The sequence below is a fragment of the Sus scrofa genome, chromosome 1, assembly GCF_054392235.1.
Source record: "Sus scrofa isolate SSC_HxYL_T2T_F1_AM1 chromosome 1, Sscrofa_HxYL_maternal_Yorkshire_Landrace_v2.0, whole genome shotgun sequence".
NCBI lineage: Eukaryota > Metazoa > Chordata > Mammalia > Artiodactyla > Suidae > Sus > Sus scrofa.
Window position 1 is genome coordinate 74,184,868 of NC_139383.1, and position 14,036 is coordinate 74,198,903.

General features: G+C 36.8%; 1 protein-coding gene across 1 annotated transcript in view; it reads right to left on the minus strand.

The window, feature by feature from the left end:
* Positions 1–14,036, minus strand: part of SEC63 (SEC63 homolog, protein translocation regulator) — a 75,169-nt gene that overhangs the window by 19,097 nt on the left and 42,036 nt on the right. The window contains exons 8-15 of the mRNA XM_001925479.8: positions 12,821–12,929; positions 10,157–10,251; positions 9,926–10,058; positions 7,703–7,795; positions 6,835–6,989; positions 5,893–6,040; positions 3,486–3,568; positions 166–225 (exon numbers count right to left, since the gene is read on the minus strand). Coding sequence (XP_001925514.4) covers positions 166–225; positions 3,486–3,568; positions 5,893–6,040; positions 6,835–6,989; positions 7,703–7,795; positions 9,926–10,058; positions 10,157–10,251; positions 12,821–12,929 — 876 coding nt within the window. The remainder of the gene's footprint in view (positions 1–165; positions 226–3,485; positions 3,569–5,892; positions 6,041–6,834; positions 6,990–7,702; positions 7,796–9,925; positions 10,059–10,156; positions 10,252–12,820; positions 12,930–14,036) is intronic.

Consider the following 14,036-nt stretch of genomic DNA (forward strand, 5'->3'; position numbering starts at 1 on the left):
CACTCAGAAGTCATGGTAATAGTTTCATTTGGGAGACATAGTAAATTCTAGATGGAAATGGCCAAACTAAATGTTCAAAGTGAACTACTCTCCCATAGCAATAGAAATCAGAGAACTAAACAAAACAGTTCGTTCACTAGGAAAGGTAAGAAAATGAGTTTTTACCCCATCATCTGCTGGCTGTTCCTCTGCAGCACAGATGGACTGCTCCTTTTCAAACACTTCCTAGAGGTAACAAGAAGAAAAATATAAAGTCTGTCAACCTATATTTATCTTTTAAATAAAGAAAGCAATCTCTCAATCTTTCACTATAAGTTTTTTAAGTGCCGACTATTGCAGGGGGTGGGGACAAAGACACAGGAGACTTTAGCAACTACTAAATGATGTGTGCGAATTTAGCAATCACTAAATGATACTTTAGAAGTTACCTTCTGAAATATGTCACATCTCTTGAGTATAGTTTGAAAAGTAAAGTCTACTTAAATTTATAAATGATATAAAATATGTAAATTCATTATAAAGTCAGTCCTATTGTATAATTTAAATTTAAAATTTTCTCTTTTATACAAATAGTAATCAGATATGACTACTTTAAAATTATGAGAATTTGAGTATATTGTTATTTTCTAACATTAAAACTTCATGAGACCAGTATTTATTTATGATTGTAAGTGATATTGCCGATATTACTGATATAACTAAGAAGTGGAATACTGGAGTTCCCATCATGGCTCAGCAGATAACAAATCCAACTAGCATCCACAAGGACATGGGTTTGATCCCTGGCCTAGCTCAGCGGGTTAAGGATCTGGCGTTGCCGTGAGCTATGGTATAGGTCACAGACGCAGCTTGGATCCTACGCCACTGGCTGCAGCGTAGGCCAGTGGCTACAGCCCCGATTGGACCCCTACCCTGGGAACCTCCATATGCCAAGGGTGTGGCCCTTAAAAAAAAAAAAAAAAGACAGAAAAAAAGATTAAAAAGAAAGAAGTGCAATACCAAGAAATCTACAAATCCTAACAACATACCCACCTACCAAATAATCCATTTAGAATCAGTACAGAAGCTATAAATTTAGGTTTTGAAATCCAATAAGAATCCAGTAAGAATCTGTATTAGAAGACGTCAACAATGTGGGTTATGTTTCATAAACTCCCTAGAATTATTAAAGCTAACAAGTAAAAACAATGATGCTGGGCCCTAAACTGTTGGCCTAAGGCAGAGGCCAGCAAACTATGGCCCACTGCCAGCTTTTTAAACAAAGTTTTACTAGAATGACCACGCTCATTTGAGAGTTTAGCAGTTGTTAAAGAGACTGCATGGCTTGTAAAAATTGGCAATATTTACCTTCACAGATAAAGTCTGCCAGCCCCTCACCTAGTATTATCATCTCTGCTTCATTTCTTCACTTATTAGTTAGGTTCTAATACCTAATTACAGTGAGATATAATTGATACTAGAATTGAAAGATAAAAACTTGATTCCTTCCCTTTCGCCAGAGTACTTCTGCTTTTTCTTCTACCAACCACTCCAGAAGTATCAACAGCCCAAGGCAAGTTTTGTGCTCATTTCTTAGGCTGAGAATTTCAAAGCATATGGGTAGTATAAGTTCGAATTCCAAACCCAATCCTGGCCACTGGCTTAGGGTTTCCTCTTCTCCCAGGAGGCACCTCTCATCCAGTGTCCCTAATATGAATGCTTCCTTAACACCTGCCGCCATAAAATCAGCCTCTCCGACATGTTCAAAATACACCTTTCCTACCAGAGGTTTCAAACATGGGTTTTAAATGCAGCATACATTTCTGGCAGATGCCCAGAGATCCCAAAGTAATAGGCTAAAATCTACCACTGGTTGAATAAAACTGAATTGAAATACTACCATCTATTACAATTATAGTTGAAACTTAGGAGTTACAGTTGGCTTGGCTTGGGAGGTAATATAAATACGTAATAGAAACTGAGAAAAACAATGTAGGAAACATTTACAATAGGATTGGATTTATTTATTTATTTATTTATTTATTTATTTATTTAGGCTTTTTAGGGCCGCACCCTCAGCATGTGGAAGTTTCCAGACTAGGGGTCAAAATAGAGCTGTACCACCTGCCTACACCACAGCCACAGCAACTCGGAATCCAAGCCACGTCTTCGACCTACACCACAGCTCATGGCAACGCTGGATCCCTAACCCACTGAGCAACGCCAGGAATTGAACCTGCACCCTCATGGTTACTAGTCAGATTTGTTTCCACCGAGCAACTACGGGAACTCCCTATTTTTTTTTTTTTTTTCATTATAGTTGGTTTACAATGTTCTGTCAATTTTCTACTGTACAGCAAAGTAACCCAGTCATACACACACACACACACACATTCTTTTTCTCACACATTATCCTCATGTTCCATCACAAGTGACTAGATATAGTTCCCTGTGCAAAGACCAGGATTTCATTGCTTATCCATTCCAAATGTAATACGTAAATCTATTAACCCCAAACTACAATATGATTGGATTTAATGAAAAAGAATGAGAAAAGTACCAGTATATATATATGTGTGTGTGTGTGTGTGTGTGTGTGTGTGTATGTATATGCACTATAAAGGTCCAGATATTAAATAGGAGCATGGAGAAAGATATGACAGGATTTATACAAGACTGAAATCTGGTCATCTAGGTCTGACAAGGAGCTTTCCTGAGGGGGGCAGGGAGAGGTGAGTTAAAGGATCCATGAAAAAAAAAAAAAATCATTTAACTCTGTGGCTAGTTACAAATCAAGCTATCTAAAGAGTTAAGATTCAAGAGTTCCCACTATGGTGCAGTGAGTTAATCTGCTGAAGAGGCTTGAGTTCAATCCCCAGCCCACCACAGTGGGTTAAAGGATCCAGCACTGCAGGACAGGTTACAGGAGCAGCTCAGAGTCAATCCCTGGCCAGGAACTTCCATTTGCAGCAGGTGTGGCCATTAAAAAAGGCGGTGGTGGGAATAAGCTTTAAATTTGATGATCTCAGAGTGGTAGAATTTTAGGTGATTTTAATTACTTCCTATATTTTTCTGCATCGTCTGAATTTTTTTCCCAGTCATGAACTTTTCACATAATGGGAAAAATGCCATTTTTTACTGTACTTTTTAAAATAAAAAATAAGAGTAAATTCTCAAAAATTGACTAAAAAAGAGCAGGTAATGAAATTCTCAACAATAATCAATAATTAATCTCTGTACAGCCCTTTACAGTTTAAGAAAGACACCCTCATGTTTATTATAACGTTTTATATGGAATTAACAAATCATCACATGAAGAATTAATCTATTTTCCAACTTTATATGTGTGAAAACTATGAAAATTAAAATTACAAAACAGCTAACAGAACTTGCAAAATTACATTTTGCTACAATAGTTTTGACTGGAATGTATAACTTAAAATGAAGAAATAAATATAAAAACCTTAACACATAACTTTCAAAGCATAAAAACACAGACTACTTACTGCCATTGTTTGCCTTGTCAATTTAACCAACACTGTAACTAAGGATCCTACTGTGATGTTGTTGCTATCTTCATCATCCAGTACTATAAAAGCAAAAAAAGTAGAGTTTAAAAATAAAAATCAATCTCTATGTTAAGGCAAACAGCAAAATTTAACTTACCCAAGTCAAGCTGGTACTTCAGTATTTCAAACATATAGAATTTTAAACACACTGTATTAAAAAAAAAAAATTATTGCCTATACACTTTGTATAAAGCTCTCAAGTAGATGCCTTCAACAATGTACTGATTTAATCCTTAAACTAGATCTATGAAGCTTTTTTTTTTAGCCCCACTCATGACATGCGGAAGTTCCTAGGCCAGGGATCCAACCTATCCATACCACAGCAGCAACCCAAGCAGCTGCACTGACAATGCCAAGATCCATAACCCACTGTGCCACAAGGGAACTCCTTGAAGCATTATTATCATTTCCACTTTAAAGAAGAAACAGATGTTCAGAAATAAAGTGAAATGCCTAAAGTCACATAACAGATCTTTTGGCACTGCCAAGTTTCAAACTCAGATCTTTTAAAACAGTGTATAATGTGAGGACTACCATAGCTTTCTCTCAGTCTCATTCTGTCACTCAATTAAACTGTGCAAACTTTATATTCATAAGATTTTACCTGTATGATCAGACTAGTATCCTAGGAGTTTCTGTTTTGATGCAGTGGAAATGAACACTACTAATATCCATGGGTTTGATTCCTGGCCTCAATCAGTGGGTTAAGGATCTGGTGTTGCAGTAAGCTGTGGTGCAGGTCACAGATCCGGCTCGGATCTGATGAAGTGTGGCTGCAGTGTAGGCCAGCAGCTGTATGTAGCTCCGACTGGACCCCTAGCCTGGGAACCTGAACTTCCATATGCCACAGGTGCAGCCTAAAAAGAAAAAAAAAAAAATACTAGCATTCTAAGCAACATCAAAGATACTTTTTTTTAAGGCAAGAACTTCAAAATATTTCTTATATTAAAAAGCACCTTAAAATATTTTTGCAATGTTTCTGCAATTTTTAATTTTTTAAAAACTACATTTGCCACACATACGACCCCACAAGTCTAATAATAAAATAAACTTAACTATAAGCCCTTTAAAGACAGAAACGATTCTAATACATCTTTGTTTTCTTGACGCCCCCGCAAGAATGTTCTCACAACAGCAACTTAGTAAATGTCAAAGCTCAGAACAATATCACAATGAAGGAATGAAGCAGATAATCTCTAATTCTCTCACCATTTGAAGATATGTTCAGCTATAAAATGGGACACACAAGAAAATTATGTAGGGAGAAAAACTGTCTTTTTTTTTTTTTTTCACTCCAAGATAGAAAGTCAAGAAAAAACACATGAAATGCGGCATAAAGCACAGTAATTTCCAAGGCCTAATTAATATAAATAAGACTTTTTTTTAAAGTAATTTTATACTAACAATAGGTATATTTCAAATACCTTTCACTACATCTGGAAGTCTCTTTCATTCTGTGAAAAGTTATGGTCTTCATAAAAGTTGTGGGAGAAAAAGGAACCCTATTACACTGTTGGTGGGAACATAAATTGGTGCAACCATTGTAGAAAACTGTATGGAGATTCCTCAGAAAACTAAAAACAGAACTACCATCTGATCTAGCAATCCCACTCCTGGGTATCTAACCAGAGAAAACCACAACTCGCAAAGACACATGTACTCCAATGTTCACTGCAGCACTATTTGCGATAGCCAAGACAACCTAAATGTCCATCGACAGAGGAGTGGATAAAGAAGATGTGGTACCTATAGACAATGGAATATTACTCAGCCTTTAAAAGGAAAGAAATAACGGCATTTGCAGCAACATGGATGGACCTAGAAATTACCATGCTACGTGAAGTCAGTCAGACAATGAGACACCAATATCAAACGCTAACACTTACATGTGGAATCTAAAAAAAGGACACAATGAACTTCTTTGCAGAATAGATACTGATTCACAGACTTTGAAAAACTTATGGTTTCCAAATGAGACAGGTTGTGGGGTGCAAGGATGCAGAGAGGGTTTGGGATGGAAATGCTATAAAATTTGGTTGTGATGATTGTGGTACACCTATAAATGTAATAAAATTCATTGAGCAATTAAAAAAAGATCTTCATAAAAGTTGAACTAGGGAAGAGTCCTTAAACCTAATCCCATTATGAGGATAATAAATGTAGGATTCTCAAAACTACAATGTATATACATCATTTTCCATTGCAGTAAATCTGACAGGTAAACTACAGTTCTGCAAAGTCTAATTAAAAGTTATGTTATTAAATGAAGTATTTTGAGAATCTTGAGCTAAATAAACAAGAGGCAATCTATCAAAAGGGAAGCAACAGGAAACCTCCCACTCACCCTGTGATTTTATGTCCATAGTCACATACGGGAAACTCCCAAGGACAGCCATAACCTCTTCATATTTTTCATCTTCGAGGAAGTGCAACAGATTGTGACGATCTGATTCTTTTAAACTCACCAAATCCTGGATAGTCTTAATTTTGTACTAAATTTAAAAAGAGAGAGAAAATAAATTCCAACATCATAAAACTCTTCATAAAAGTTAGCATGTTTACTAAAAAAAAAATCCAACATTTAGACAAATGTTAAGGATAATATACATTTCAAAACAGAAAAATACAATTTTACGCATTTCAAGGCCTTTTTCTTTTTTTGTCTTTTTAGGGCCACACCTGAGGCATACGGAGGTTCCCAGACTAAGGGCTGAATAAGAGGGGTAACCGCCAGCCTACGCCACAGCCACAGCAACACCAGATCCAAGCCTCGTCTGCGACCTACACCACAGCTCACGGCAATGCCAGATCCTTAACCCACTGATTGAGGCCAGGGATCAAACCCACAACCTCATGGGTTCCTAGTCAGAGTTGTTTCCGCTGCACCACAACAGGAACTCTGATATACTTCTTTTTTGAATGCGTGATTTTTTTTGTTCACACTCAACTAATAAACTACTGCCTGACCTTTAAGCCACAAATGAAATAAATATAAAGTGTACAGTACATTTTAATTAGTACAATTATTTTTGGCAACAAAAAGAACAAAGTGTTAACTGCTAAATACACTGACCACCACAGTAATAAATCATTACAGTAGTAAAATATTGTAAAATACCTAATCAAGAAAGTGTTAACGGAACTACCTGAGGGATAGTTTTAGAATGTTTAAAACGCTGTAAACCTGAGAAGTTCATAATAACCATTCCTAGAAATTTTTTCATTCATGTTATCTTTAAATGGTATGACAAGCTGCTTAAAGTAATTTAAAGTAGCAAAGAATTACCTTTTTGTGATTAGAAACCCTTCTAAGATTGTCCTCTTCAATGTGAGGGAGTTGGAGAAGGGGTGACTTAAACTGCTGAAGGCCCTGCACAGCCATTTGGGAAAGCTTCATGCAGTTTTCCAGGGATGCCAAAGTTGGAGCACGAAACTCCCTTTCTTAGAAAGAACAGAAGGAAAAGCAAAAACAGGGCTGGACTTTTTATATGTTCAGGAGTACACAACTCATCACAAAAACAAGATACATGTAAACATCCTTAACACCTCAAATTTTATGATCATGGTATTGATTTTCTTTTAAAAGTTACTGGATAAGACACAGAAAATAAAGAAACTCGGTCAAGTACACATTATCCAACAAGAAGCACTGAAAACAGTATTTGCATCACTTCCAAAAATAGTAAATTATCAGACATTATTGTTATCAAGAACATACTGACATCATGCCAAAAACTGACATCGTCCCTAACAACAAACACCACCATTTCTTTTAAGGGTTTCTTTCCATTAGTGACCACAAACTCCATTGATCTTTTTTCCCTTCATGCAAAGAACACTACATGTCAGATGAATCATTCTTACATCACTTAAATAATTATTTCAAACTCATTGTTAAACTAGTTCTAAAAATATTCAGAGGAAGGAAAACAATAAACAATAAAACAATTAAAAAAATAAATTCAACAATAAATTGTGATATTTTATGTAATGGAAAATACAGGAAAGAAATAAGAAAAACCATGAACAAAACTGGGAAAGCTGATTCAACTTACAGACAAAATTACTAAGTACCCATAAATCTTAAAACTATGAAGTGCAATCTGTATGTGCTTGCAAAAAAAACGGAGAACATAATTATGCTTCCTCCTCACCTTCACGGCTCCGGGCCATTATTATCAGTTGGCAGATTACATTAACCATTTCTTGAAGTAGAGCAGGGCATTTTTTCAACATAAACTGCTGATCTGCAAAATAATAAAATACCTGAAGTAAATCATTCTTCCTTTATAGTCAAAACATCTTTATCACCTGTGGTCTAAGACTAATGCTAAATTTAAACTGTCCCACAAGTTTTTCATATAATCAGAATTTTACAGGTTGAGCACAATAGTTTCTCCTCAATGGCACTATATCAAAGATCAATCACAAAACCCCAGGTCAGATTTTCAAAGGCAAACTTTAATATTATGGCGTTGAGCTTTATAAATTACTTCCTAGCTTTTTCTTTTGGAAACTATCTTAATTTTAAATTTAACCATAGGAGTTCCCGTTGTGGCGCAGTGGTTAACGAATCCGACTAGGAACCATGAGGTGTGGGTTCGGTCCCTGCCCTTGCTCAGTGGGTTAACGATCCGGCATTGCCGTGAGCTGTGGTGTAGGTTGCAGACGCGGCTCGGATCCCGCGTTGCTGTGGCTCTGGTGTAGGCCGGTTCAACCCCTAGCCTGGGAACCTCCATATGCCACGGGAGCGGCCCAAGAAATAGCAACAACAACAACAACAACAAAAGACAAAAAATAAATAAATAAATAAATAAATTTAACCATAATCTTACTAATTTAAGAACTTAAAAATCTTTCCTCTTGTGCACCTAGGGTTCTGTAATTACAGATATGTCCAAAGACTAAGCTGAGAATAAATGTCAACTAAATGGAGAGAGAGGTGGACAGGAGAAGAGGGAGACACTCTTTTATACCTATGGCATATAATAATGATTAAATCTACCTTAAAAAAATCTGTCCCCTGTTTCTTAACTGGTAAAATGGAAATGGTTCCAAAACTGTACAGAACATTAGGAACAGCATTACTAGTTAACTTGCAACTCCAATACACAATGCCTGAATAGTGGTCCTTCATTCCATCATAAGTAGCCTATCCTGTCATTAACCACAGAGCATCAATTAACCTTGTTTTCAAAAGCATTTGATTGCATGACTGGCTTAAAGGTTGTGGATGGGATGGGGTGGTTCATTCAGAAAAGAAAATTTATTCCCTAAGGACAACAACTTTTTAAAAAAACTTTCAATTAAGGAGTTCACGTTGTGGTTCAGTGGTTATAAACCCGACTAGTATCCATGAGGACATGGGTTCAATCCCTGGCCTCAGTCAGTGGGTTAAGGATCGGGCACTGCCATGAGCTGTGGTGTAGGTCCCAGAGTGTAGCTCAGATCTGGCACTGCTGTGGCTGTGACTTAGGTCAGTTGCTGCAGCTCCCATTCACCACTAGCCTAGGAACTTCCACATGCAGCAGGTGCGGCCCTAAAAAGTAAAAAAACTTTCAATAGAAATAATTTAAGTGAGAAGTTCCCACTGTGGAACAGCAGAAAGAACCCATTTATTATCCACTGAAGATGCAGTTTCAATCTCTGGCCCTGCTCAGTAGGTTAAGAATCTGCCATGGCTGTGAGCTATGGCATGGGTCACAGACATGGCCTGGATCCCCTGTTGCTGTGGCTGTGGTATAAGCCAGCAGCTGTAGCTCTGAATCGACCCCTAGCCAGGGAACCTCCATATGTCGCACTTGTGGCCCAAGGGAAAAAAAAGACAGAAAGAAAAAGAATGCAAATGAAAAGAGATGACACTCATTCATGACGTCCCTGAAAACACCACTGTCCCAATCCCCTACTTTTAAGTAGAATAAATAGCTTCAAGTATTTATGAAGCTTTAAATAAACATTAAACAGACACTTTATTGATAACTACTACTGGAGTAGTGGTGGTAGTGGTGGTGTTGATTGAGATAACTCTTGTGAAACCCATTTTTTCTCCCCCTAAAAAGTTTATAAAAATCCTATTATAAAGAATCATGAGTAATTATTGCATAATCTGCAAATGACCAAACATTTCTCATATAAAGTATTCTCTCACCTTGAAATGCTACATTTTAACATTTGCTGAAACACCTGACTTACTAAGATCTTCAAAGAATTTGTGAAGTAATTATGTATGTAGCATATACATTTGCTTTTAAAAGGTCCTTGAGTAATTATCTGATTGAGCAAAAAAGAACTGTGACAAAAACACTGCACCATGAGATCTAATTAAGTCCACTGCTTTTGTACCACTAAAACCCTACAGATATTAGAATCACAAATACCTTCTTCAAGAGTCTCAGGAATCTTCATTCTAGCAAGATGAGACAGTAAAAGAACTCTGGCCTTCAGACTATATGGGCAGGTAAGTGGAGGCTCATTCTTCTTTAAATTAATGCTGCCAATTTCTCTGATTAGCTAGAATAAATAAAATCATTATTCAAATAATGTATACATTAAAAAGAATTAACTTCAATGCTTAAATGTTTACCAAGGAATTGGGAAGCAAGCCTAACCTGAGGTATTAGAATATTATCTGTTGGTCTGCTTGTGGCATCTTTATTATACTGAGGATCAAATTCAGAGGCTCCAGCCAAAACCATGATAAGACCTAAGAAAACAAAAGAAATATGAAGATAAATAAATCTGCTCACCTATTAATTTCCCCTATGATATGTGATTAATCTAGAGTGAGGTAGTCTTCCAATCACACATAATGCTAAAAGCATCTGAACTCCACTATTAACAAGTATTAAATTTCTTCCATAAAAGAAGAAACATCTCATTTTTTAAAATGTGTGCAATACTACCTATCACAAGTGAATAGGGCCCAGAAGCAACTAGGTGCATTAAAATCACTACAAATAGCATCTGTTTCTAAACCTAAGCCTGTATTCCAGAGAAACTTTCTATACAGTGTTAAGTGTTCTATGTGATGTTACTGCTTTTTAAAAGGGGGGGAGGCTCTATGATTAAATAAAGCTGAGAAATAGTTAAAAGGAGTTTCAGGTTTCTTCACTTCATGACTCCTCAGAGCCTTGAATAAACTAAAATACACTAATTTATAGAAATGTTTATTATGGAACCCTGGAGGGTTTTGTAGGAATAGTGTTCCTTCAAACACACATGATTTGAGGTCACATACATTAGCATTACTCTCATTAGTCCATACAAACTCTTTAATGACTGACACTATTGTCATCAATCTTACCTCACAGCAGAAAATACATGTAACATCCTCACAAGAATTCAGGACAGTATAGACATTAAGTATGTACACCTTGGAGTTTTCACTTCCTAGTGGAATAGCCTGACACAATATTCTTCACCTCTCTATGAGCTTCAGTTTCTTCAAATGGGCCTGACACACAGTCAATATAACAATGTGTGCAAGCTTTGACTATTACTATTCTCGAATGTTTGCATGAAAACAACTGTTCCTAGACAGCTATATAAATGATGCCAATGCTAAAACCAAGGATATAGAGCGAAATCTACTAGCTAAACAATGCTTTTCTGACAGAATTGTGTAAGACTAAGTACCACCCTCAAAAATGAAGCAGCAATCAAAATCACTGACCTGAATAACACATTAAAACAGATGACAAACATGGAACATTTTCATGAGGGAATAGGCTTATATATTAATATTTCAGTCCAGCAAAAGGAAGAGTGGGCCTGTGCATAAGGGAGGGTAACATTCACTCATTCCTCAGAAATAAAAGATCTGCTCATTCTTCAGAAATATAAGATCATCTCACACAGACATATGACCCTGAGGAGCTGAGAAGTCTCTTTCTCATTACCAAGAAAGTTAGTAAAATTGGCAAAAACAAAATACGAAAAAGTCCACTCCAATTTTTGGAACAAAAATGCATCTTCTAAAGGTTTCCTTGTGGCATAGCAGGTTAAGGATCTGATGCTGTCACTATAGCAGCTTGGGTCACTGCTATGGTACAGGTTCAATCCCTGGCCCAGGAATTTCCATGTGCCACAGCTGGGAAAAAAACAAAAAACAAAAAACAAAAACACATGCTCCAGCGAGGCACAATTTTAAAATCTTTGTCTTCTTCTTCTTCTTTTTTTTTTTTAAGGAGGGGAAGGGAGATGTCTATCTATAATTTCTACAGAGCAATGATTCTGAAAGGAAATACTACATACTCCAGGGATAAAATTTACAATGTTAGCTTTATGGGATCAAAGAAAGTATTTAGGATGGTACCTTTTTTTTTTTCCATAATAAATTCTGAAATAAGACTCTGGGAATGAAATATTCTGGCAGATCTCTCTCAACACCCCTAAGACATCTACTTATTTTATACGATGAACACAGTATAATGTACTGGTTTAGAGCTTAGGAATCACATTGCCTGGGTTCAGTCCTGGCTCTGTCATTTACTGTGTATCCTCATCTACAAAATGTTTAAAAACATCACTTATAGGAGTATACAAAGATTAAATGAGTTAAGGAGTTAATACATATGTAGTGCCTAGCAACAAATACTCAAGAAATATGGAGTTCCCATCGTGACTCAGTGGTTAACGAATCCAACGGGGAACCATGAGGTTGCGGGTTAGATCCCTGGCCTTGCTCAGTGGGTTAAGGATCCGGCGTTGCCATGAGCTGTGGTGTAGGTCACAGCCGCGGCTCAGATCCGGCATTGCCGTGGCTGTGGCGTAGGCCGGCAACCCCAGCTCCGATTCGACCCCTAGCCTGGGAACCTCCATATGCCGTGGGAGTGTTCCTAGAAAAGGCAAAAAGACATTTAAAAAAAAAGAAAGAAAGAAAGAAAGAAAGAAAGAAATGTTTACTGGTATTATTACAAAATTAGTCCACAAGAAGCTTTACCAAAAAATGGGGAAAATGGGGAAAAAAAAAAAAAAATATATATATATACACACACATACATACATACATACATACATGGGGAAAATATATATATATATATATATACACACACACACACACATACATACATACATACATACAGCTGGGTAAATGGGAATAATAGGACACAGATCAAGAAATGTGATAAAGGATGTTGGCATTTTCCTCCAGCTTTAGTTATAATGAACTGAATTAAAACGGTAAAATAGAATTTTTCCAGTTGAATATATATCAACTCCACATAAATGACTCCGAAAATAATCTAATATCACAGTTACTTAAATTTACTTACGTTTCATATCCATATTTCGGGTTTTATAAACAAAGTATGTATAAATCTGTGTTGTGCGTATTAGAATCTGGTCTCCACTATAGCGTATTGAGCGATACCACCAAGAGCCCTAAAACACAAATAAAATTAAACAAGAAATAAAGCATAAAAACCCCAATAAATGTTAACTCATATATTTACAGTCAAACTTTATGTTCGTAAACCAATTAAAAAAAACATCGCTCTTGGAGTTCCCATTGTGGCTCAGTGATAACAAACCCAACTAGAATCCATGAAGATGGGTTAAAGATCTGGCATTGCCATGAGCTGCAGTGTACGTCATAGATGCGGCTTGGATCCCACCTTGCTGTAGCTGTGGCATAAGCCAACAGTTAGAGCTTCGATTCAACCCGTAGCCTGGGAACCTCCATATGCCACAGGTGTGGCCCTAAGAAGACCAAAACAAAACAAAACACTCACTCTTGAAAACAAATGCCTTTTTTATGTACTTGAAATGATTTATTTGGCAAATATTTACACCGCCTGATGCCTAAACACCAATCTAACTCACGCCATATACATATATATATATATATATATATATATGGTTAAATCATTTAAATTTCCACCAGAGATTGTTTAAAGACAAAATAGGAATGAAACAACCCATAGCTATAAGCAACATGCTGGTTCCTAACACACAGCATGTCTTCAATAAACATTTGACAAGTGTAGGTGCAATTTAATAGCTGATATACTACTTTCATTCACATTATTGCATAAAATTGGATCCTCAACAATCCTATGAAGACAGCAGGACAGGTTAATTGTTAACCTCACTATAAGACTCACAACTGAACCGTACGATCAGAAATAACACCACCAGTCATAAAAGTAATCAATAAAATCATTAACTTTACAGTATCAACACATTGAGGTACAATGCAACTGTTTTTAAAAAGGTTGGGAGTTCACATTGTGGTGCAGCAGAACCCAATCCAACTAGTAACCATGAGGTTGCAGGTTCCATCCTTGGCCTTGCTCAGTGAGTTGAGGATCTGGCGTTGCCGTGGCCTGTGGTGTAGGTTGCAGATACAGCTCAGATCCCACGTTGCTGAGGCTGTGGCACAGGCTGATGGCTATAGCTCCGATTCGACCTTTAGCCTGGGAATCTCCACATGTCATGGGTGTGGCCCTAAAAAGCAAAACAAAAACAAAAACAAAAACGAGGTTGTTC